Source organism: Polyergus mexicanus, unplaced genomic scaffold (assembly GCF_030449975.1).
Source record: "Polyergus mexicanus isolate NDT 795.1 unplaced genomic scaffold, iyPolMexi1.0 SCAF_22, whole genome shotgun sequence".
NCBI classification, from domain to species: Eukaryota; Metazoa; Arthropoda; class Insecta; order Hymenoptera; family Formicidae; genus Polyergus; species Polyergus mexicanus.
Window position 1 is genome coordinate 4193469 of NW_027223342.1, and position 24788 is coordinate 4218256.

A 24788-nucleotide genomic window follows, 5' to 3' on the forward strand; every position below is an offset into this window, starting at 1 on the left:
GCGTTCAATCGTCGTCGCGCGCGTATTCGTTTCGCTTTAGGTTTTTTCCAAACGGGAGTCAGCGCTTCGTCCTTCCATTTTTCCTCGACGCTCGTTGTTGAGGGTGAGGCGTCGATCGCGTCTCGTTTTATCGTTTCGCGCTTAATTTCGTTTCGCTCTATCTCGTCTCGCTTGGCGCGATCAGCGATGCGTCGCAGCGGTTCGACGATCGGTTTGAAACGACTCTCTATCGCGATCTCGCTTTCCATTTTGCCGGTCTTCAATGCTCTGTGTTTTTTACGAATCGACGCGCGCGTCTTAGCTATCTCTTTCGCTGTCTTTTCGCGTTCACCGATATCCGTCGAGGCCATTGCAACTTCTTCTAACTCGCGGGAGAGAGCGATCGGCGCGTTCGACGTAATCGCGACAACTGATCGTTCTACGGTACAATGAAGTCATTACATCCTCGTCTGTATCTACCGGCGCGAAGCGCGCTATCTTTGTCGATCACTAAGAAACCATATTTATACCGCCAACACGCGCGACATAGCGCGTGAAAATTTTCGTACGACATATCCGTGTTCACGTGATCGTTGTATGCGTGACGTAAATTAGTGCCATCCTGTTTAAAGAGAATTAACAGATTCGCGTTATCTCGAATCAAATGTTTCGGTATTTTAGCATACGTTTGACACAAATAGAAGCAATCGACGTTCGAGTGTCGACCCATAGCGAAATATTCCCTGATAGTATCTTGTTTGTCGCACGCTACATCGTCGAACACGAATATCGAATTCGGGAGAGCTTCACTGGATGAAATAACATCAAAGTTATTAGAAAATGTAAAATAACCTATATCTTCCATCAGTGTTAATAAATTTTCTAAATATTGATATTTAGGCTGCTGCAACGACTTCGAGTAAACGTAAACGTTCTCGAAGCGTACGCCATGCGGACTCTCCAACAAACTTATTAACGCGTTTGTTTTGCCGCAACTAGAAGGCCCGCAAATGACGCAGCGAATAGCGCTCGGTAATAGACGACCGTGTCTACGCGTTTCTTTCGACAGTCGCGTCTTATTGTCGAGATTCGTCACCTTTATCGCGATCGGTTGCCGCACGAAGCGCATTCCTCTTGCTGCGCGCGTGCGCGGTACACTCGCGTGAGGCAGGGCGAGACCTTTTTATTTATATACGAATAGATCGCCATCAATCGCGCAGTAGCGAATCGCGCGCGGTGAATCGAGATGTTTATCTTACTAATAGATGGCGACGATATTCTCGATTTCACCACCGATCAATTGCGGTATATTCCGAAAATAATTTTACTAAAGCATTTCGGTCGCTACGTAGAACGATTGTGGGAGAAACTGCCTGAATATATAAGAGTGGATCCGGAGGTGCGGCGCTACCGTCGATGTCTAGAGCATTATAATCGCCCTTGGCAACGAACGCACATCGACGGTCCGGCGCCGCTTGTTAAAGATTGCGGCGAATGCAATTCGCGAAACAGCAGTACGGTGTGAGCCATGGCGCTGGCTTGTTGAATAGAGCGATAAATGCGCTCCCTTTCGAACTACATATACCTGGATATCAATTTTGCGGGCCGGGTACTCGTCTCGCGAAACGACTCGCGCGAGGCGATCGAGGCGTCAATCCTCTAGATGCGGCCTGCCGCGAGCACGATATCGCGTACTCGCGAAGCGGCGAGCTCGCTGATCGACACGTCGCCGACCACGCGCTCGCCAAAAGAGCGCGCGAACGCGTCGCGGCTAAAGACTCGACTCTCGGCGAGAGAGCCGCCGCGGCGGCTGTATGGATGGCTATGAAATCGAAGACAAAACTTGGAATGGGTACAACGAAAATCAAGAGAAAAAAGAACAAAAGGAAAATAATCGCTACGAGGAAAAGAACGCTTCCGATAGCGAAACGCGGCGGCTTTTTACCCCTGCTACCGTTATTGGGAGCTCTCGGTTCTTTGGCCGGGGAAGCGGCGGGAATCGCGAAAGCGGTGAACGATCGCAAAGCAGCGCGACGACAGCTGGAGTAGTTGCAGCACCACGATCGCGCAATGGAAGGTCGCGGTTTATATCTTGCGCCATACAAACGCGGGAGTGGCGCGTCCTCGACGAGAAGAAGAGCTAAAAAAAAACTTCGCGTAAACAGACGCTAGAGATCCTCCCATCCGTCGGAGCAACGACAAACGAACAATTAAATCGCGCAGCGATACTCTCGCGCGTACCTCACTTTAGAGGTGTGTTTATGCGCAACGCGCTTCCGTCGCGAGCGCGCCGCGATGAGAGCGGCATTGTGAATTTAGACGACGCATCCGGACCGGGTACTCATTGGGTGGCGTACGCGAAAAAAGTGGACGACGCGATTTACTACGACGGTTTCGGCGATCTTCGTCCTCCGCGTGAACTCGCGCGTTATCTCGGGCGCGACGCGAACATTCGATACAATCGTCGCTCCGAGCAGACGCGCAATCAGAATATCTGCGGACAATTGAGTCTTCGATTTCTCCGAGAAGTCGATTGGAGGAATCGTCGACTATAATATCAACCGTTATTCGTCGATCGAATGCAGTTCGATCGCTCTCGCCGATCATGTCGCTGACTCTCACTCTTTCCGGACGAAGCAGTATTTTCACGGCGAGTTATTTTCCGCCTCTCGATTTAAACGACGACGATTACGAATTAGGTATAACCAATTTCGAAACTTATAATACGATACCGAATATAAATTCCACAAATAATAAATTTTACTTCGACGATAATGACGAAATTATCGCGATTCCAGTAGGATCTTACGAATTAAGCGCTATAAACGCGTATCTAAGAGCGGTGATTCGTCACAAACGACGAGCGAGAGAGGAGGAACGAGAACGCGAAAACGAAGAACCGGAAACGAACGACGACGATTACATATATGATGTTGATGACAATTATTTCGAAGACAATGAGAATGGCGATAAAAGTGAAAATTCTATAACGCTTCGCGGTAACGATAACACTATGAGAAGCGAAATTAAATGCGCTTATCGAGTAAATTTCACAAAACCCGATAATATCGGTTCGCTCCTGGGTTTCTCGTCTCGTGTATTACAACCGAATAAATGGTATGCATCCGATAAACCAATAAATATTATGGCCATTAACTTTTATTCGAGTAGAGTGCAACGTCACAACAGGAGCGTATCACAACGACAAATCCGCGCATACTATACACAAATTCGCGCCTAACGTTCCACCCGGATATAAAGTGTCAATCGCAAATCATTTACCTTCCGATCATCGCACGGACCATTACCGATATAAATGTGCGTGTTGTGGACCAAAACGGAAAATTGATTGATTTTCGCGGCGAGGAAATCACGATTCGTCTACACGTGCGACGAAAACCGTAGAGAAGCGCGCGATGCTCGTAGTGAACGGATCGAACGCGAGAAACGCGCCCATTATCGCTGTCGCGTCGCCTCTAAACGCGGAAAAGAGAAGGAAGAAGGGAGGAAGACTAACCGTCGCCAACGAGACTTTTCTGCGCTCTTTGGGTTTCGTCGTACCGAGAACCGCTTCTTCGTAAAAAGCGGAATGTGCGACATTTTAAGTATCAGTGGGGAGCCGATTTTCGACGATCGCATCGTCAAGATTGAGACTCACACGTACAACCCTTACGCCAATACTACGTTTGGAAATAGCGATGAGATACGAATTCCTATACAACAGCAAGATTTGTATACGTTACCTTGCGACAGTTTTCTCTACGTTGAGGGCAGACTCGAGTCGAAGGAAGCATCGAGCGCGCAAGGGGAAATCGCATCGGTAACGAGATTAGTGAACAATTGCGCGGCGTTTATGTTCGAGGAAATTCGCTACGAGCTCGATGGCGTGGAGATCGATCGAAACAGAAACGTTGGAATAACGAGCACGATTAAGAATTACGCGTCGCTGACGGTCGAGAGAAGCAAAATATTAAAAAACGCTGAATGGGACTTATTAGCGACAACTCATTCGTCGATCGGTGATTTTAATTTTTGCGTACCTCTTAACGTGCTATTAGGTTTTTGCGAAGATTACAAGCGCGTTGTGATCAACGCGCGACACGAGCTTATTTTAATACGAGCGCGCAACGATAACAATTGCGTTATATCGCGCGAAACGCAAGAACCTAAAATCGTTTTGTTAAAAATACAATGACGAATGCCTCATATAGTATTGAATGATGTTAATAAATTAAGATTATTGCGCACATTAGATAGTGGACGATACTTGAGCGTCGCTTTTCGCTCATGGGATCTCTACGAGTTTCCGCTTCTACAGAGCACGACCAAACACTCGTGGGCCGTCAAAGCGGCGACACAACTCGAGAAACCGCGATACGTTATCTTCGCGCTACAATCTGGAAAGAAGAACGTTCTGTCCGAGGAGCCTTCTTTATTCGATGATTGCAAACTAACTAATGTCAAACTGTATCTTAATTCCGATTTTTATCCTTACGACGACATGAATCTAGATTTCGATAAACATAAAGTCGCCGTTATAACATAAAATTCGATAAACATAAAATCGTGTTATACGATATGTATTCGAAATTTCGAAAAACGTACTACGGATGCGAAAACGACGAAACGCTCTTAAATCTAAATAAATTTTTAACTCACGGCCCACTCGTAGTCATCGACTGTTCTCGACAGAACGAGTCGATTAAAAGCGCCACTGTGGACGTTCGCATAGAGTTCGACTGCAAGGAAAACATCCCCTCTAACACCACAGCTTACTGTCTTATTATTCACGATCGAGTGGTAGAATACAATCCGCTCACTAACGTCGTGCGCAGAATCGTGTAAGCGCAACGATACTCGAAAAAATATAGAGAAAGAATAAAACGCTTAGAAAAATCTAGAAAGAAACACTTCGAGTATCGCTAACAACGACGATGGACGCACCGATCTTTGTCGATCTTCAAGGTTTCGTAGTTAACGAAAAATTTGTCGCGAAAGAAGTAGCCGTATTAAGAAATGGTGTAGAATTGACGCATCACATCTTTCGCTCGCCGATGTCGTGGGATCTGCTCACGAGAGCAGAAAAATCGCGAGCGTGTTGGCTGATATCGAATCATCACCAGCTAAAGTGGAACGATGGACACACGAATTACGGGTCGATGAAAAAACTCGTTCGAGATGCCATATGTCGAGGATCTAGCCCCGATTCGACGGTGCAGATCTATGTCAAAGGTCACGAGAAGAAGAAGTGGTTGATTGAGATCTTAGGAAACGTCGCCGACGATCGCGACATAGCCGTCTCCGTCGAGACTATCGACGCCGATTACGAAGACATCGAACGTCTGGAGACTCTGAACGCTTCGCGGGCATTTCGTTGATATCACGCGAAAAATTGCGCGTTAGAAAACGCGTGCAAACTGCACGATTGATGGTTCGAGCGATGCGATCGTTTACGCGATATGCGCGATTGATTTTATATTATATAAATTATATTATATAAATTATATTATATAAATTATATTATATAAATTATATTATAAATTATATTATAAATTATATTATAAATTATATTATAAATTATATTATAAATTATATTATAAATTATATTATAAATTATATTATAAATTATATTATAAATTATATTATAAATTATATTATAAATTATATTATAAATTATATTATAAATTATATTACATTATTGTATATTATTGTATACTATTGTATATAATCTATAAATTTAAGTTATATATAATCTATAAATTTAAGTTATATATAATGTATCAAATTAATTATTAATTTTATATATTTTAAACTTTGAGTTAATTATATAATCTATAAGTTTAATCATGAATATATTAGTTATACTGTTGCAAAATACACGTTATACGAACGAACCGCGTTTTTCCTTTATCGCGGTTGCATCCTTTATCGCGGTCGCGTAACAAACTTAATTATAGAGATTTTAAATCTATTTAAATATACTATTTAAATATACTATACTTAATGCGGACACAGATGGTTATTACGAGAAGCGCGAGAACAAGAGGATGCGGAAGAAGAAAAGAGAAACGTAAAGAATCGACATTTCGCTTAACGTATGGTATTTATTTATACAAATCATATCTTACAAATGCGCTTTACGCGCATAATGCATTAACGCGTAAAATTATTCCGTGTCGAACAGTTGCGATTCGGGCTCGTAGTTCGCCAATCGTACATTCGCCCGCGATTCACCCTCGTCAACCGTCGCCGATTCGGCCTCGTTCTCTATCGATCGCAATTCAAGCTCCTCGCCGATCGGTCGCGATTCGGGCTCCTCGTCGATCGGCGATGCGACGACTCGCCTAACCTCGGGAACGGCGAAGTTGCGCTCGCTCTCGCGAAGCGGACCAATTAACTCGGGGATGGCGAAGCCGCGCTCGCGCTCCTGAAGCCGACCGATTAAATTGAATCGTTCGGGGGCTCGCGCGACGTCGCGTCGACGAGCGTCGCGTAACGCGCTATGAACGCTTTGCGCTTGTGCGAGCATAGTTCTCGTTCTAGTTATTAAATCGTAGAGCGATTCTCGCGCTGTTCTTATACAGCTTTCTATTTCTTGTCTAAAATACAAAAGTAAAAATTAGTAAAAGTAAAAATTAATAAAAGTAAAAATTAGTAAAAATATTATAATTTATTATAATTTATTTATTATAATTTCAATTGGATACTTACATTAAACGCGCGATATCTACGTCTTCGTTCAACTGAAAAGCGAGTCTAAACGAATCCGGACTATTTTCAATAACACCTTGTGCCTCCGCACGCAAATCCGTGGCGAGATCTCCCAGAACGTAGGACTTTATCGCGATTAAATCTCCGTTTACATTAATGTAATCGGCCGCGTTAATTATCTGTTCGATTCGTTCCATATCAAACAGTTCGCGACCGATTTCAACTCTTGCCACTTCGCGTTCCGCCGTTTCGCGCTTCGTTATCTCGCGAGCGAGAATACTTTGACACTTCTCGAAACGATCTCGCGTTTTATAAAGATCGACGCGCGGATGTCGCGGTACGATTTATCGATCGCGCCACATCTTCCTTCCGCGACCGCTCCGTCGCCGGAAGGGGGTATTTCTACTCGCTCATCGAATGTCCTTTTTAGAAGACCAATGAATAATAAAAATAGAAATAACAAAAAACATCCGTTAGATAACGCGTATCGTTGAAAGAGATATCTTTAATCGCTCATCGAGTGTCCTTCTTAGAGAACAAACGAATAATAAAATAGAAAAAACAAAAGAGGAACTCGCGCGCGTCCGCTAGATAACGCGCATTCCGAACGCTCGATGTCGAAAGAGATGCGTTTCCCTCTCCCTCCCCTCCACCCACCCACATTATTCATCGACGATAAAAATAGACGTCTCGCGGAACGCGCGAATCAATTGCGCTCGGCGTCTCTCGATAGTTTACCGCGTCTTCCCCGCTTCGCGCGATGACTAACACGAGGACGGCTCTTCTCGCTCTAGCGACGATGTCCGTCGCCGCGACGGTCGCCGCGCCCTTCGACTCGGAAAAAATCGAGGCGCTCCGTTTTCTGCGCATATACGGTTTTCTAAAGGACGATGGAGAATCACTGTCGTCCGATAACGCGACATCTCTGCGTCGCGCGCTATCGCTGTTTCAAGAATATTATCAATTATCGGGAAACGGCGCGTTAAACGCCGTTACGCTTCAGCTTATGCGTAAACCGCGATGCGGTCTCGCGGATATTCCCGATCGCGCGTATAGCCCGATCGCGCGAAAATGGCCGAAGACGCGTCTCGCGTGGAATTTTCAGATGGCTAGCGAGGAAATCTCGCGAACGGCCGAAACGGCGTTCGCGTTATGGGCGGCGAACTCATCGCTAACTTTGCGCGCGACCCGTTACACCCCGATATATTAATATCGTATCGAACGGGCGCGCACACTTACACGAATCGTCGAAACGTCGGTATTTGCCCGACGGCCTTGGACGGTCCGGGAGGAGCTCTAGCTCACGCGATCTTTCCCTCTGGAACGACCGACTTCACATCGGAGATACACGTCGACGATTCCGAACCTTGGTACGTGTATCTAAACAAAAATCCTCCCGACACGCATCACCTGCTACAAACGCTAACGCACGAGATCGGCCACGCATTGGGTCTACAGCGTAGCATGCGCAATGACTCTATAATGTTCCCGTATATACCCGACATCGAGAATCAATTTCCAGTTAAGCTGAGCATAGAAGACATTCTCGCTATACAGAATCTGTACGGATCTCACGACGACGGAAACTATCCAACGGCGACTCCCGCGATCACCGCGGCGCCCGCGACGACGAGCGTCGCGCCGACCGACCCAGCGCGCGCCGATCTCTGCGCATTGCGGCGCGTGGACGCCGCGCTAATAATGAATCATCGATTATATATAGCTAATCGCCGCAACGTATGGTCGGTCGACATGACCGAGAAACGTTACGGTAGACCCATGACGCTCACGGATTACGCGACGTTTCTACCGCCGAATTTCACGCGTCTATCCGCCGCGTATCGAAGACCCTCGGGCGATCTCGCGCTATTCGCGAACGATTCGATCTACTTCGCGCAATATCCCAGTCTTAAACTAAAATCGGGTTGGCCGAGATATCTCCACGATATCGGACTTCCCCGAAACGTTAAAATCAACGCAGCGATAAATACGCACACGGGACGAACCTACGCTATATACGACGATGATAAAGTCGCGGAAATCGACGAGTGTCACATGATAGTCGTTAGACACGCTCCATTAAAAGATATATTTCCCGGAATTCCGTCCGCGATAACGTCGGCCTTCCGATACATCGATGGTAATCTATATTTCTTCGCCAAACGTCAGTTCTACGCCTTCAACGACAAGCGCGCTCGTATCGCCGCTAACGCGCGCCTCGAGAAGAGCGGAGCGACGAGGGACGCCCCTCCGTCCGCTCGACCGCCCACCGACGATCCCCCGCCCCCGAAGAATCGCGACAGCGGATCGCGCGCTAGAAGCGGCGCGCCCCCCCCGAAGAATCGCGACAGCGGATCGCGCGCTAGAAGCGGCGCGCCCCCCGAAGAATCGCGACAGCGGATCGCGCGCTAGAAGCGGCGCGCGCCCCTAAAGAACGAGTCGCGTCAAGGTCGCGAATCGGGAGGAACCGCCACCCCCGAGCACCATCTCTCGAGCGCTCTCGGCGACTCGTACCCACCGCTTCCCCCGGCCGCGCTTCCCCTCTCACCCTACTTACCCCCCCATGCACCCACCCAGCCCGCTCTCCATCCCTCGAGCGCCTACAAACTACTCCGAATCTATCTCTCTCTCTTACTCCCCAACGGTACCCTCTCTCTCACACTCACGAAAAACTGAGCCAGAACCGGCCTTACTTTCCTACTTATATGCCCTAAATATATTACTTTTTTTCTGAGGAACTCGCACTTATCAGGTTGAAGTTTTAACTTATGTTTTCGTTATTTGTGCGCCCATTTTTAAGAGATAATAAACGTTTCGATTTGTAACCGCCGTTAAGCCGCGTGTTTACCCGGAACCGTCGCTGCGCTCGGGTAAACGTACCGACCGTTCCCGAAACCACCCGAGTCGCGCGCGGCGGTTCACCGTTGAACAATATGCCTTAAAATATTAAGGCATATTACGCACGCGCACCCGCCGGAAAAGCGGTATAAATAGGGCACGTTTTACATCTCGAGACCAGATCTTCCGCAACCGCCAGAGTCTGTAAGACGCCTGGAAATCCGCTACGATCCTATAACCGCTCAAAGAGAGAGAAAACGGGGTTGGGAGTACCCAGCCTCTGCCGAGAGTTTGCGGCATCTCCAAGAGCGATCCTTCCGATCTTTTACGAAAAGAGGAAAACGAGGTTGGGCGTACTCAACCTCCGCCGAGAGTTCTCGACGCCTCGAACAATCCGTCCACCTAAGTGCAACAGCGATCAACCAGTGGTAGGGAGTTCCCTGCCATTGACGGGTGTTCCCGTCGGCCATTGCACTCCTAAATTCCACGGACAGACTATCCCGGACGAAACGACAAAACACTATTCACGAACCGACAGTAATTCCGCGACCGCCATTTACGAAATCGGACTCGCCATTAATACAGCGCGCTAAGTCCCGCTCAGGGGGAGAATCTAATCCTGCCGCGACATCGATCGACGCAACCGAATCAATACAGGCGCGTCTAAGGACCGCCCACCGGCACGATCAAAATTATCGCCCGACAGTTAGCGGCCTCTGCCGACATCACGATCCGCTAGCGTAATCGATATTATATCGAACCGCCGAAATCGTGCTCCGCGCCGCGTATACGTGCATGTAATTCGGATGCACCGCGACCGACACGACCGCACCGCTAACCGATTCCACATCTCACACATACACGAGTGCATTGTGTCACACACCGATCGTCATTCGCCTCACATGCATACCTTTGATACATTGTTACCTCATACTTCGATATTATACGTTCGCGCACGCACTCGCTTGCCTATCGTCTCACTCGCACACAACTACACACATACACTCACTCTGTATACACACATACTTACACGCAATAAATTATATTTTACCTCACGTTGCTTTCGTTCGTCTCTCGATACCCTTTCACGAGCCCCGGATTCCGACCGAGTTATCCACGACCGCCTCGCGAAATCGGTTTATTACATGTTTAATACTTCGATAAGCCGTATATTATGTTCTTTTAAACTTGCTCCGTATATGACTATGTCGTCTAAATAAACTAGACATTTGATTCTTTGTAGCCCAGTCAGCACAGAGTTCATGAACCGCTGGAATGTGGCTGGCGCGTTCTTTAATCCGAACGGCATTCTATTGAATTCGTAATGCCCGTACGGTGTAGAAAACGCTGTCTTGCATTTATCGTTTTCGGCCACGGGTATCTGGTGATAACCTGACGCTAAATCTAAGATGGTAAAGTATTTTGCATTTCCCTGTTGGTCTAGTATGTCCGTTATATTAGGTAATGGGAAGGAATCGCCTATTGTTAAATCGTTTAACTTTCGAAAATCTACGACTATTCGTAGTTTTTGTTTACCTGACGCATCGGTCTTCTTAGGGACCACTAGCAATGGAGCATTCCATTGGCTGGTACTTGGTCTAATGATTTTGTCTCTCAGCATGCCTTTTACTTGCTGATTTACTTCTTGTTTATGTTTTTCTGGTAAGCGATATGGGCGTATATTTACGGGTGCACTGTTGGCTTGAACCGTAATTTCATGTGTGATAGTAGGAGTATAAGTGAGTGCATCTCCTTATAACATATGTCGCTAAAACCTTCGCAAATTTCTAGCAGTGTTTTTTTCTCTTCTTGATTTAGGTGTTAGGTATTGTATACGCAGTAAATTTTTTATTTGTTCGCGACGGGAAAGCGTTGTAACCTCTTGTTGTTTTTGAATATTGCATTTTTGAGCCGCTGTATTTTTTATTTCTTGGACTGTTACGCATGGAGTTGGTAGTTTAATATCGTATATTTTTCGGTAGTGTTTATAACACTTATTAGGCAGGAAAATTCTTCTGGCTTTACTAGGCATTAACCAATAAAGACTCCAGGCTGTTTCCTCAGCCCGTATTATGCCTACTTTATTTGAGTCGGTAGTAGCTTGAATAATTGTCTCGCTACGCGGTATTAAAGTTAATGCTCGGTACGGATATAATTTTAATATCTGCTAGCTGTATCTGCTTCTTATTATAATCGCACATTACCTTGTGTTTTTGTAGAAAGTCTACTCCTAGGATTCTTTCATAATCAATTGGGACGTCGTCTTTCACGATATAAATTGAGTGCCGTATTTTTCGGTTCTTCAGGATTATCGTTGCCTTGATTTTTTCTATTGTATTCATTTTGTGTCCTGTAACTCCAGTGAATGCCATTTGCTCCTCGTAAATCATGGTTTCTCCTTTTAGATTTCTTAACTTTATTAATGTAATCGTTGCTCCTGTGTCAAATAGTAGGTTTAATTTCCCTTTTTTAACTTCCTGGATGAGAAGAGTTACTAGATCTAATCCAGTTTTTGTTTGCGGTTTTCCTGTTACTTGCGATATTTGATACTCGAGGGCTGATCTCGGCTGTCTTGTATTCTCTTCGTCTTCTTCTTCATCCTCGTTTTGCGTTGTATTTTTTCTTCGTTGCCTATTCGTTTTATTACGATGTTGTGGCTTTTTATCTTCGTTTGATTTCGTCCGGTTAGATTGTACTATCCCAGGGCGTCCGTGTAGACTCCAGCATTCCTCTCGGCCATGACCTGATTTTTTGCAGTAGATGCAGTGTTTTTCGAATGTATTTATTCTCGATTGTTCCTGTGGCTTCGGCAAGGAGAATCGGTTTGAATATCTGCTTGTTCGGCATTCTCGTCCGTGATGTCCTAGTTTTTCACATTTAATGCATTGTAATACTTTATTTCGCGCTGCTTGTATGAAATTGTATGATCGGGCTTATGCCGCAATGCATGTTCTAATGGACCCTTGACTTTCTCTTCCGCATTGGCTCCAGCGATTGCTTCTTGAAGCGGTGAGTAATGCTGTGCTCGTACTACCAATTTGATATCCTCGTGGATTTGGGAATTTTGCAGAGCTTGCTGTTGTATAGTTTCACGTATAATGCGTTTTCGTTCGCTGCGGTAATCTTGGCCTTCGATCATGGATTCATATAATTCCATGGCCAAATTGTCGGCGCGCAGCCCCTATGCTCTGGCGCTCTCACCGGCTTTTTGTTTTAAGGAGTTAAACTCGATTTGCAAGTGAGTGATGCTCTTCTTGCTTAAATAGCAGATTTCGAGTTCTCTTTTAAACTGTCCGAAACTGTTTATATTTCGCGTTTCAAAGTCTACCATAGCTTTTCCCTTTAGCTTTGTGCAAAGTATTGCTTCTAATAATGTTCTTTTATCTGCGGGATTAATATTTTTTATCGCGTATGAACATGCGCTTAAAAATTTCTTAAGTTTAGCTTGTGAATTCCCATCAAATTCCGGAATCATATCTCTTGCTTCTTTTAATCGTAAATGACCGTTTAAAGGTGACGATTGATCTCAAACATCGATAAGTGTTCGTCCGTATGTGACATCAAGATTAGTGTCATTCGGTATCGTTCGCGTTCTATTTAAATCTTCCCGATTTGCACGTAGATCGTGTATTTACCCGTGTAATTCTCTTATTTCTTCTCGAATGTCTCGAACGGTTTGCACGATTTCGATTATCAGTGCATTGCTCGGATCTCCGAGAGGACTTCCGGCGTCTTCATAATCCGCGATGGCGTTATTTCTAGCCTATGCTCGCAAGTGTTCTATTTCCTTATCAACGTTTTCGAGGGGAACAGTTGATGGTAATGGATTACGTTGCATGTTTTCTTCGTTATTTGCTTCGAAGATGCTACTGTCGTATGATACGGGGAGCAATTTCTCCTAACGGCAACGCGTTCGACGGATGTACGATTTATATCAGATCCCTCTACTTCTATTATGTTATTGTTATTGTTATTGTTAGGCGGGAGTGTATTTTTTGCTACTTGGTTTATTTCTAGTTCGCGGGATCTTAATTCGGGTGAATTCTCGCCTGAAAAATGGTTATCTAAATTTCTCCGTACGTTATCGCGAATATCGCAGGCCGCTCCTTCGATTACTTGTACGGGGTTTACCAAGCCGAACCTATTTGCTAGTCGCGCTGGTGCGCTTAAAAATCGCGATCGGTGGAACGTAACTCTTTTCAGTTATGCCGACATTCACGTTATTTTATTGTACAATGTTTTTGACTTACAGTATAACGATGATACGCATTCTTCTTTCGCTTACTTGTTGCTTCTGCACGGTCAGCTGTTGTGGTTGGATCGCTCGGCAGTGCACGTTGTTGTAGGTCAGCGTCGGTGAGTTTTCCGTTGCACGGGCGGCGTCCTCGCTTTACTACGATCAGCTATTTGCTGGGCATTGCGTTGGATTGCTCCTTCCTTTGCGCTTCAGCTTCTTGTCACGGTTCTTCTTCCGGGTCTCTCAGGCACTGACGATGTTTTGGCTCGCACTTTGTGCTGATTTGCTCAATCAATTTTTTGTTATTGATTGTGTCTCGAAATAGTTGGGCGTATCCCACATATCCTTATTTATTCCTTTAACTGGACCAATCCCACCGCTGCCACCAATTTTGTTGTGCCTCTCTGGGTACAACGGGAATTTTGGGGATGATCCAAGAGTTCGGCTCATCTTAGGAGTAGGGACTCCGAGTGTCGAGAAACACGAGGCAAAGATTCTGTGCAAAGAGATTTATTTGTACAGCTTACGTATCGTAGAGTTCGGTTCGGTGATGCTTCGGCAATGTAACAGTTTCGGCGCTTGCAGAATCTCACAGTTTCTTCAAGTACACGCGTCATCACTTAGTTTCGGCCTCGAGGTACTCGTTATCTCTCTTTTTATGGTCCAAAAGTAGGTGGTTTTTCGGTATTAGGTCGCGATGTCTTAATTGCATATTGCAACGAATTGCATATCTTGCATTTAATCGCGGGTTTGGGAGCGCGCGCAACAGCTTACAAAGTGCTGACAGAAGTTCACAAAAACTATATTATTTACAATGCAACACATGCGAGAACGGTGCGTACAAGAGTTCGCGACAACGGTTCTATGCGTTGACTGGTGCGCATGGAGCTCGAGAAGCGGACGCGGCTCATGCGGCCATGTTCCTGCCATCGCGGTGTTCGCATGCAAGCAACTACGATTATACTATGATGAACAGAATTGATCTTAAATACTACGGGATGTCGCGTGGCCTTCGATGTGGTTCCAACTACCTGACTACCTTATTCTTAAAAGGATGGGGCGTCGGCACTTTCTGCGGCCTATCCTTAGAACGACTGGTGCGCTATTGTAGTCCGAAGACTATGTGTAAGAGTGGAGTCGACGCGACAATGCCGGAAATCTTACTACGGCTAACCATTCCTATTATGACAATGCGCGGTATATACAGTGCGGTCTTACGGTCTATCTAGACGCGGAAGACAAAACGGTCTTACAGTGTAATGGGTCTTACAATCTAACAGGTCGCGGTAATAATACAAAGCGGTACTAGAATCTGGGCGCGGAGACCAAAATGGTCTTAAGGCATAACAGATCGCGGAGTAGACAAACGGTCAGGCGATTGAACTGGACACGGAGAATGCGGTAGGGCCTTACAAGATAGCAGGATGCGCCGTCTTAGCAACCGGTTAGTCCGGCATAACCACGGGTAGCCCGTGACCTGGTTAAACGCAGGGTAGGATGCGCCGTCCCAGCAACCGGATAGCTCGGCATAACCACGGGTAGCCTGTGACCTGATTTAACACAAGAAGTAATTTCGGATCTGGAGTTAATGAGGGCTCAGGATCGGGAACTGGTAACGCTACGCTCGCCGGAGCGTCTTATATACCGGCGGTCGGCCTCCCACTCACGCGAGTCGGTGCATGATGGGGCGGTTCCACGGTGGGGCCGATACACGGGTGTGGGAGTTTAGGGGCGCCATAGGCGCCGAGCCTCAAAAAATGCGGGCGGCTGGTCGACCCGCGAGGCTAGTAACGGTATCGTTACAATTTCACGAGATGAAAAACTAATGTCGAATTTTCTTATAGAAGACAGAATTTATACGCATTTCCCCACTGTTTTCCAGAAGGATGATAAAATGAAAAAAAAATTTTATTCTAGTGCTGCCTAGTTTTAGTTATTTTCATTTTATGGATGGCTAATTTCCTTAGTTTCTATAGAGCTTAGATATAACAATATAAAACACGGAAAAATGCATCAGGATCTGGTATTATCTCAGACAATGAAAGGATTATAAAGATCTGGTATTAACAAGTTCGAACGTTTGGAATACTAGGCTGTAAAAAAGGGAGAGTGGAGTAGACGAAAAAAATTTAACAATTTAAGTAAAAATTCCCACATTTATTGATATTCATTTTTCATAAATCAATATTCTTATTACTGTTCTCCAGATCGATTATGCTCATCCGTATTAGCGACTGTCGATCTCGTCCACACTCTCGGGACTCTGTCGGCTGGATAAACTCCCACATGTCTGGCATTGATGTGACGCAATGCTTGTAGAATTTCGCGAGAGTTCATTATTTTGATATGGAGGCGAACAAACGAGCGGTATTATATATTCAATAATTTCGGTATTTACTTCTTTCGGTATTGTGTTTTTGATCGTGTCGGCTTGTAGCGTTGAGTTTTTATTGTCTGCTTGTGTGGAATTAGTAGTTGTTTTGAACTTGTCACTATCTATCAACGCCGATAACTCAGATTTTGCAACTTTCTCTTCTTCTTCTTTTTCTGTTGATTGCTCAGATTTTTGCAGATTTTTTTTTCTATTTCATTTCTATCGCGGAAAATCTCATCCGCTCTACTGATTTCCTTGTTTTCGTCGTCCTCATCGTCGTTATCGTCACTGACATTTAAACTCCAATTATCCGGAGAACCACGAGTAGCTTGAATACTATCGTTCGTAGCGTCGTTGGCGATATTATTTTGCTCGATTAACCAATATTTTAATTTATATGCGTTGCGTAATGCGCAATGAAATATTCCGAATTTTCGAAATCCGTGGTAACCAAAATATCGTCCGCGCGCTTCTCCCTTCGACAGATTTTTGAATGCGGGGGAAATACCTTCCAAATTATATACATTTCTGGAGAATAGATTCTTCAAATAGTTTGCTTTTACGGTACCTCTGACGTAAATGTAACGTGCCTGTATTGTTATTTCACGTAGTTGCGTTGTAAAATATTTCGGATTAGCTTCACCGTCGAACCATCCGATTCCGTGATAGTTTCGTGTGAGCCAATTGTTTCCTTACTTTACCTGGTAAATCGCCAAATGAATGTGGCGGCATCATAATCCAATGTCTGACGAATGGAACATCAAGCGCGATAACAGCAACTTCCTTAGGGGTAAATTTCTCATTGATATCGCGGAAATTCTGTATATCGATGACGATATCCATTTTGTGAAGACTGGAGCATTCACGATAACAAGGTTTAAATTGTTCGCAAAGCGTCGACGTTCGTGTCTCGAATGAAACTGAATCCTCTTTTTTATTACATTACACATTTTTTGATATTTTATGCTGTTGGCATTTTGATCAAATGTAGAGGTAGAAAAATGAGGGAAATTTTCCGAGTATTACGTTGTAACGGTCAAATACCTGAGCGCGATAAATATCTAGCAAATTCGACGATGACTTGACGAAACAAGTCGATTTCTATTACATTATCGAATTCGGCGTGAATAATAATACAATAAATAATAAATAATACAATTTCAATGAGAGCCTTCTCAAAGCGCACTTCTAATCAGTGTTGTTCTCGGGAACGCTTTTTTCGCGCATGCGCAGCGCAGTGGTAGAGAAATCCAGCGACGGCGTATATAGTTAGTATGTAGTGTGCACACAAGGGCAATTAGGTGCGAAAGTTTTGGCGGGTTCCAGAGGAGGCTAAGCATAGGCTAGGTAAATAATAATAAATAGATATTATTTTTTTATTAGTATGGAGGATAAAAACAAAAAAGGAGCCATTAAGAAAGAAAGACGTTTTGTTAATGCGTGGCTAGATGAAGATAATTTTAAAGGATGGTTGGCTCCCCATCCAACTGAAAATAAAGCTTTTTGCAATTTATGCAATACTACCATTAGATGTAGCAAAACAAATTTAATATGGCATTCGCAAAGGGCCAAACATATTGAACAAGTAAATCTTCAAAGTCCCGATCATAATAATAACAATGGTCTGCATAGTGATAAAGTTAAACGCACGGAAATAAAATTAGCAGCATCTTTTTCGGAACATAATATTGTTTTTTATATTGCGGATCATTTAATTCCTTTATTTTTAACATTATCTCAATAGAGGTTCCATAGCACCCTTTTTCTTATAAACGTGACACATACCTAAAGGCCACATTTAATACGCGAAAAAAGCGTCCCCGAGAACAACACTGCTTCTAATCGTAAACTACCATGTCTCACGAGATTTCAATGTCCCGTGTAATTAGCAGATAGTTCGGGTGTAAGATCAAAAGCGAATAGCGTATAACCTTGGAATAATGTTATAGTTTGTACTTATAGAATTTCTTTCGTTCACAAAATGGATGACCGTTCCCGCAAAGAAAGTTTGATAAACTTCGACGTAAAGCGGTTCCTCCTGTAAGAAAACCGGTTGTAACGGTCTAAGAAATTTACATACCGTCGACGTATAGCAAAAAAAATTTGTTTTGTAATTTTTGAAAATAGATTTAATTTTCTATCCCTATTAAGAGGATGCCGGAGCGATAGGCGAACTCCGACGGGTGAACGCCCTCATCTAAGTGTAACTAAAAATGTCGGTATATTACCAACGCTTTATAGTTACATTACCGATATCATTATGTAGAGTAATGGAGTCAAAGATATGTGCATACTTTGGAAAGAACAATAAAATATAAGCTTTTCGCATTGTGTTAAATATGTACAGACAGAAAATATGTTGAATTTCTACTCTATTTCTATTCTATCGTCTCGTAGAAGCAACGACTTTACATAGATATCTGTTTGTATCGCATAAATATTTTGAATACAAATGTATAATATTGCTCATATATTATCTCTTTTGATTTTATCATAGTATATATGTGTGCGCGCGCGCGCGTTTGTGTGTATGTATGTGTGTGTATGTGTGTGTGTGTGTGTGTGTGTGTGTGTGTGTGTGTGTGTGTGTGTGTGTGTATATATATATATATATATATATATATATATATATATATATGATACATATACCCAGCAAACATCGAATATATCTGCCATATAACATAGATGTAATATGTGCACTTTAATTATGTACATGTATATGTATAACAATTATATCTTGATTTGCTGGATTACAATTTATGCAGTACAGTTCGAGAAAATTGAACTAAATATATTATAATATTTTAAAATATATTATATATGGATATAAATATATTATACATATAATTTTGAATATGATGATAAATCTTTGTCATCGATAGGATATCGGTATAATTGATATGATTGAGGACTAATGAATAATATATAAACTTTTTCACTATAAAAAAGTGAATGTTTATATATTCTTATGACATAAGTTTGCACATATTAAAAGTTACATTTATATAAATATTAATATAAATATTTATAAATGCAAACACATAAATACTCTGTCCGCAAAACATTGCAACAAAATTTGATGATTGTTACAATATTTGGGATATTTATAATATACAAAGGGCTCATCGGCAATTCTCGTGACAATGCAACCAAAATATTTTATTTATTATTTTCATATCTGCGATTATAATTTGCAAACAAGATTGAGGCATCTTTTTTCTGGCCAACATTGTTACGAGTATCAGGATAGATTTTTTAATCATAATTTCTTATCACTTTAAAAAAAGCAGCAGTTTATTGTTTCCTATAATATTACGAAACCGTTTCCTCATACTCGAGTATGTAAAGATCTTTATATCCTTGGAATATTTTTTCTCATAAGGATTGCCTCCTAACAACGAAGATGTATATATTTTCTCTCTTTAGCTACCAACTTGTATATACACAGTCTGATAGACTATTATATACACGAAATTTGGTGCCATTAAAAAAAGAAAAAATACATCGCCAGGAATTACAATAATAATTCCCTCCAATAATTTGTAAGCTTTTATTACCATATATGATTGGTTGCAATCATATGAAAGAATACCAGATATTGCACACTTAGTCTTTCAAAAACGGAAGTTTCTTTACATTTCTTCTGGAATAACTTTTTTAATAACAAGAATATTCATGCACAAACCGCATATGATATGAAATATTTTTTAAACCAACCAGCACACGAATAAAAATCGCCTCTGGAATAAAATATATTTTTAATAACCAAAGCGCACATGCAAACCGTTTCTGGAATAAAATATTTTTTAAACCAACCAGCACACGAATAAAAATCGCCTCTGGGATAAAATATTTTTTTAATAACCAGAGCGCACATGCAAACCGCTTCCGGAATAAAATATTTTTTAAACCAACCAGCACACGAATAAAAATCGCCTCTGGGATAAAATATTTTTTTAATAACCAGAGCGCACATGCAAACCGCTTCCGGAATAAAATATTTTTTAAACCAACCAGCACACGAATAAAAATCGCCTCTGGGATAAAATATTTTTTTAATAACCAGAGCGCACATGCAAACCGCTTCTGGAATAAAATATTTTTTAAACCAACCAGCACACGAATAAAAATCGCCTCTGGGACAAAATGTTATTTTTTTAATAATCAGAGCACACATTCAAATCGCATCTAGTGTAAAATATTTCTTAAAACAACTTGTTCACGATTAAAAATCGCCTCTAGAATAAAATGTTATTTTTTTAATAAGCAGAGCGCACATACAAACCGTTTTTGGTGGGAAATATTTCTTTCGACAACCAGTTCACAAATTGATCGCTTCTGGGATACATTCTTCAACCAAAGCGCACATGCAAAACGCATTTGGTGTAAAATATTTCTTTCAAGAAATAGCTTACGAATTGATCGCCTCTGGCTAACTAATTACTGTGACATAACTACTATTGCAAAATATATATAATCAATTTTCAGTGAAATATACAAATGAGCGCAAAAGATTAATTATATTTTAATAAGTTTGAAGTTACTATTACATATACACAAACATATACACACATGTAGATAATATATAATACACATATGGTATGCTCGGATAAAAAAGAGATGGACAGAGAAGAATGGACAAAGAGAGAAAAAAGATATGAGTGCAACTGAGCAAGTATCTGTACAAGTGCTAAAAATAAGAAAAAAAAGGAAATAGTTATATCTTTTTCTGTAGCAATACTTTATGCTCACTAAGAGTGTCTAGTGACTGATGTGAATTATCTATCGATACATCGTTTTACAGCCATTCCCTTGCTTACTCATTCCTATTCTCTTTGTCTCTCTGTCTCTCTCTCTCTCTCTTCCTTTTTTTTTGGCCATATCTTTTTTGTCCATTTATTTATAATAAAAATACTATATGAGTATTAAATACTATGTGCATCATATATGCATCATGTATGTTTATGTGTATACAGTCATTTTAAATTCCATTTGAAGATCAATTTTATATTACAATTTTTTATATAAAAATCGTTATGTTGTTTTCTATTTAGGAATTGCTTTAAAGATATAATTAAAAAAAAAAAATTTGGGATATTATATTTTTACATAATATTACATTATTATATTTATATTTTTGTATAGACTGCATGGAAATAAAATTAAATAATATCTACAACATATTAGTATATAGTATACATTAAAACAATTCCTTCTAAAATTAATGTATATAAATATACTAACTGTTTGACCCTTACTTTTTTTAAGAAATGTCTGCGGGCAAGCGTCTCTCGAAAGTTATATTTTCGTCCCAGTATGTAAGGGGACACACTATTAAAACCACATTACAAAAACATGACACTCGTTTTTTAAAATCAACGCGTTATAACGCGTTATAACAGTTGAGCGTACTTTTGCAGTAATCTCTTGTTACGCGTATGTACACAACACGCGCGATTGAGTATCTGCCGCGCACTGATATGATCGCGTGTGTCTGCCTGCACGTGTGTGTGCATGGTACAGTCGACTTATTCCCCGATATATACATACCACAGATGAATAGACAAATAGCCAATGGCCTAGATTAAGGCGAGCATTTCCGTGTTCAGATTATCGACACACTATGCCCCTTACCGACTATGCCCCTGGTTTGAGTCCAGATTAAATATATTCGATTTTGTCGACAGACTATGCCCCTGGTTTGAGTCCAGACTAAATATATCCGATTTTGTCGACAGACTATGCCCCTGGTTTGAGTCCAGACTAAATATATCCAATTTTGTCGATAGACTTTGCCCCTAGGTGCAAATCCGGACTAAATGACCGCGAGACGAGTGTGACAGTGTGAGAGATGAAATGATGAGAATAAACATGAGATTAATAGACAGATCAGTGACGCGATATTGCAGCGGTGGCAAGCGGCCGGCGAACTAGAGCAGTTTATGACAGATAAATTAATTATTTCAACAGTAATATAAAAGTTAATTATTATATTTTATATATATTATATATATATAAATATATATAACACAAATATAATAAAATAATGAATTCCGATTTAATCTTCGTGCAAACCAGAAATAAATTATGATATCTATTGTCATCAGCCAGTCTCCAAACATCGATATCTATAATAATGAGTAATTATTATATACCATATGCATATTACTAATTATAATGCATAAAAAGAAAGAACTTGAGATTTAAATACTCACGTGTTTTTTGAAGAATTATTGTATTCAGACTCAAATAAGATTTAAATAGAAGAATTTATATTAATTTTTATGCATACATTTTCAAAGAGATTTATACTTGTTCTTCATATTTGTGTAATGTACTCTGAGTTGCATTATGACAATATATTTTTAATCCATTATACCTTATCATCTGCATGTAAAAAAATGTGACCCTGAAATATATCAAATAAATAAAATATGCACCTGCATGTTGCAAATTACAAATTTTTTCTTAAAAGCAACTAAATACATTTGTACGTAATAATTAAATAAATATATATTTATGTATTTATAAATGTAATAAAATATATATGTACATACGGAAAAAAGGCATTGAACAGGCATTCTGCCAGGCGCGCAAAGTTGTAGCAAAGCGCAGTCTGTATTGTGTATGTAAAATACTTTTTTATCCCAGCTTTAGATTTATTGAGATATCCGTTGCTGTTTTTTATCTTTATCTTTTTACATGTGCTTTATGTTCCTCAGTTTTTGACACTTTGTTCTTATTTCTTTTGATCCTCCAACTGTGTTTATTCCTTCTCTCCTTCCATTGTTATTTTTTTTTTGCAATTGCATATATCTTGACTCTTATCATAAAGTCCAACATTTGGATTCTATGCAGATAGCACTCGTTGTTTGGGTCAAACCAATCTGCAGCTACATGATGCTGAACGTGTTTTATACAAATCTCAAGAAGATTTCTTTTCACATCTTTTAAATTCCAATATTTCTTATAACAAGAGTTGAATGCTTGAAGTTGAAGAGCAACAATATTTATAAATACATCCGTTGGCCTTGATAGCCATTCAACTTCTGGTCCATCTTCGTCTTCGTGTTCATATTCACGTAATTGAATGTAAATCTCATTATCATTTGATCCCTCCATCGATGTTTTTATATTTGTTTCACAGCAGCTGTCGCACTTAGTATTTTTGTAATTATTTTGAGCAATATATCCTGCAAAATATGCAATTGCATTTCCTTCATATGTCCGTGGTGAATAACTGTTGTCGATTATATTTATTATAAAATTGTCGGAATAGTTCTCTTCTGAATATTTCATTATTTCTTCAAAAGCTGTCGCAATAAGATCATCATTATTTCAATTGGAAAAGTTAATTCTTCTTGCAATTGAACAGTATTTATAGCTTCCATTTCACGAACTTCCGATGTACTCTCCGTTAACGAAAGCGTTTCTGGACAAGTTACGTTGTCTTTACCACTTCCGTAAATACATCCACTTGATAATATATGGCGCAACCGTACCATTCTCGCGGTGGGATTACGGTTGAATCCTCCGCGTCCTCTAACTTTTCCGAATGTATGCTCTACGGAATCCTGGTTACATAGTGCTGTAGCGAGCTTGAAGTCTGGATAATGTTGTTGGATGGAACGATACATAGATCAAATTGCTCGCACAGTCATAATCATTCCATCAAAACACGGAGGTCTCGACATTTTGTTAGAAGAAATACTCCACTTTGAACACCATTCTATAAAAAATGTTAATAACTCTTCAGCCATTGCATTAGCATTTGATAACGGCCCCTTTTCTCCTTTCCAATCATTTAAATAGTACACGTTCATAGCATGTATTATTTTATTCATTTTGTATACAAAATCCGCAGATGCTTTCCATGAAGTACTTTTCAACACATTACTGTGGCCTGCTGTTGATATTGATGCAGCAAATCTTGCACTTAACATTTGAAAAGCTCTTTTGACATTCATGGCTTCAAAATTATTTGGATAAAAGTGTGCGTAGGTAATGTGATTTAATAAATTTGGAAAGCTCTCGATGTCAGCAAGAATACTAAATAAAAAATGGGGATTTCCATTTAAGATTTTAAAGTTGACCTTCACATGACCTTCAAATGATTTTCCAAGGTCAAATCATTGTCACCATCTTATGGCCCCCTCGAAACCAAACAACTTTTGTCTGAAACATTTTTCTCTTCCGGGCTTGGTTTTTGAGATATTCGACTGGATGGATTAAATTGGGCCACCCAGTATATATATATATATATATATATATATATATATATATGTAAAGATGTAAAGAAAATACATGGTTGTCTTTAAAAAGAAGTATGCACCTGCATGTTGCAAATTACGTTTTTTTTAAAGCCAACTATGTATTTTTGATACTCCAATTGATTTGTCTCATTATTCTGTTATTTTGCGCGGTAAATCTGTTATCCATTATTGATTTTTTTATTACATGTGATATTGATTTTCATTGCTCAGCTGATTTTGTCTTTTATTTATTATGTTATTGTTCCAATGTTATAAAAAAATCATTATTGATTTTTTTGTAGACAAATTTTGTTAAATATTTATTAAGTGATACATTTTTCATTATTTAATTTTTTTTTATAGTAAATATTTTATAAGTAATATTTAATGTTTGTTC

General features: G+C 41.0%; 2 protein-coding genes across 2 annotated transcripts; both read left to right on the forward strand.

Annotated features, from left to right (window-relative positions):
• Positions 1 to 3568: 3568 nt before the first annotated feature.
• On the forward strand, positions 3569 to 4525 carry LOC138942483 (uncharacterized). The gene is made up of 2 exons (XM_070312719.1): positions 3569 to 3998; positions 4233 to 4525. The coding sequence occupies exons 1-2, from the start codon at positions 3569 to 3571 to the stop codon at positions 4523 to 4525; spliced, it is 723 nt and encodes a 240-aa protein (XP_070168820.1).
• A 3317-nt stretch (positions 4526 to 7842) lies between these two features.
• Positions 7843 to 9934, forward strand: LOC138942484 (stromelysin-1-like). The gene is made up of 2 exons (XM_070312720.1): positions 7843 to 8830; positions 9777 to 9934. The coding sequence occupies exons 1-2, from the start codon at positions 7843 to 7845 to the stop codon at positions 9932 to 9934; spliced, it is 1146 nt and encodes a 381-aa protein (XP_070168821.1).
• Positions 9935 to 24788: the final 14854 nt, after the last annotated feature.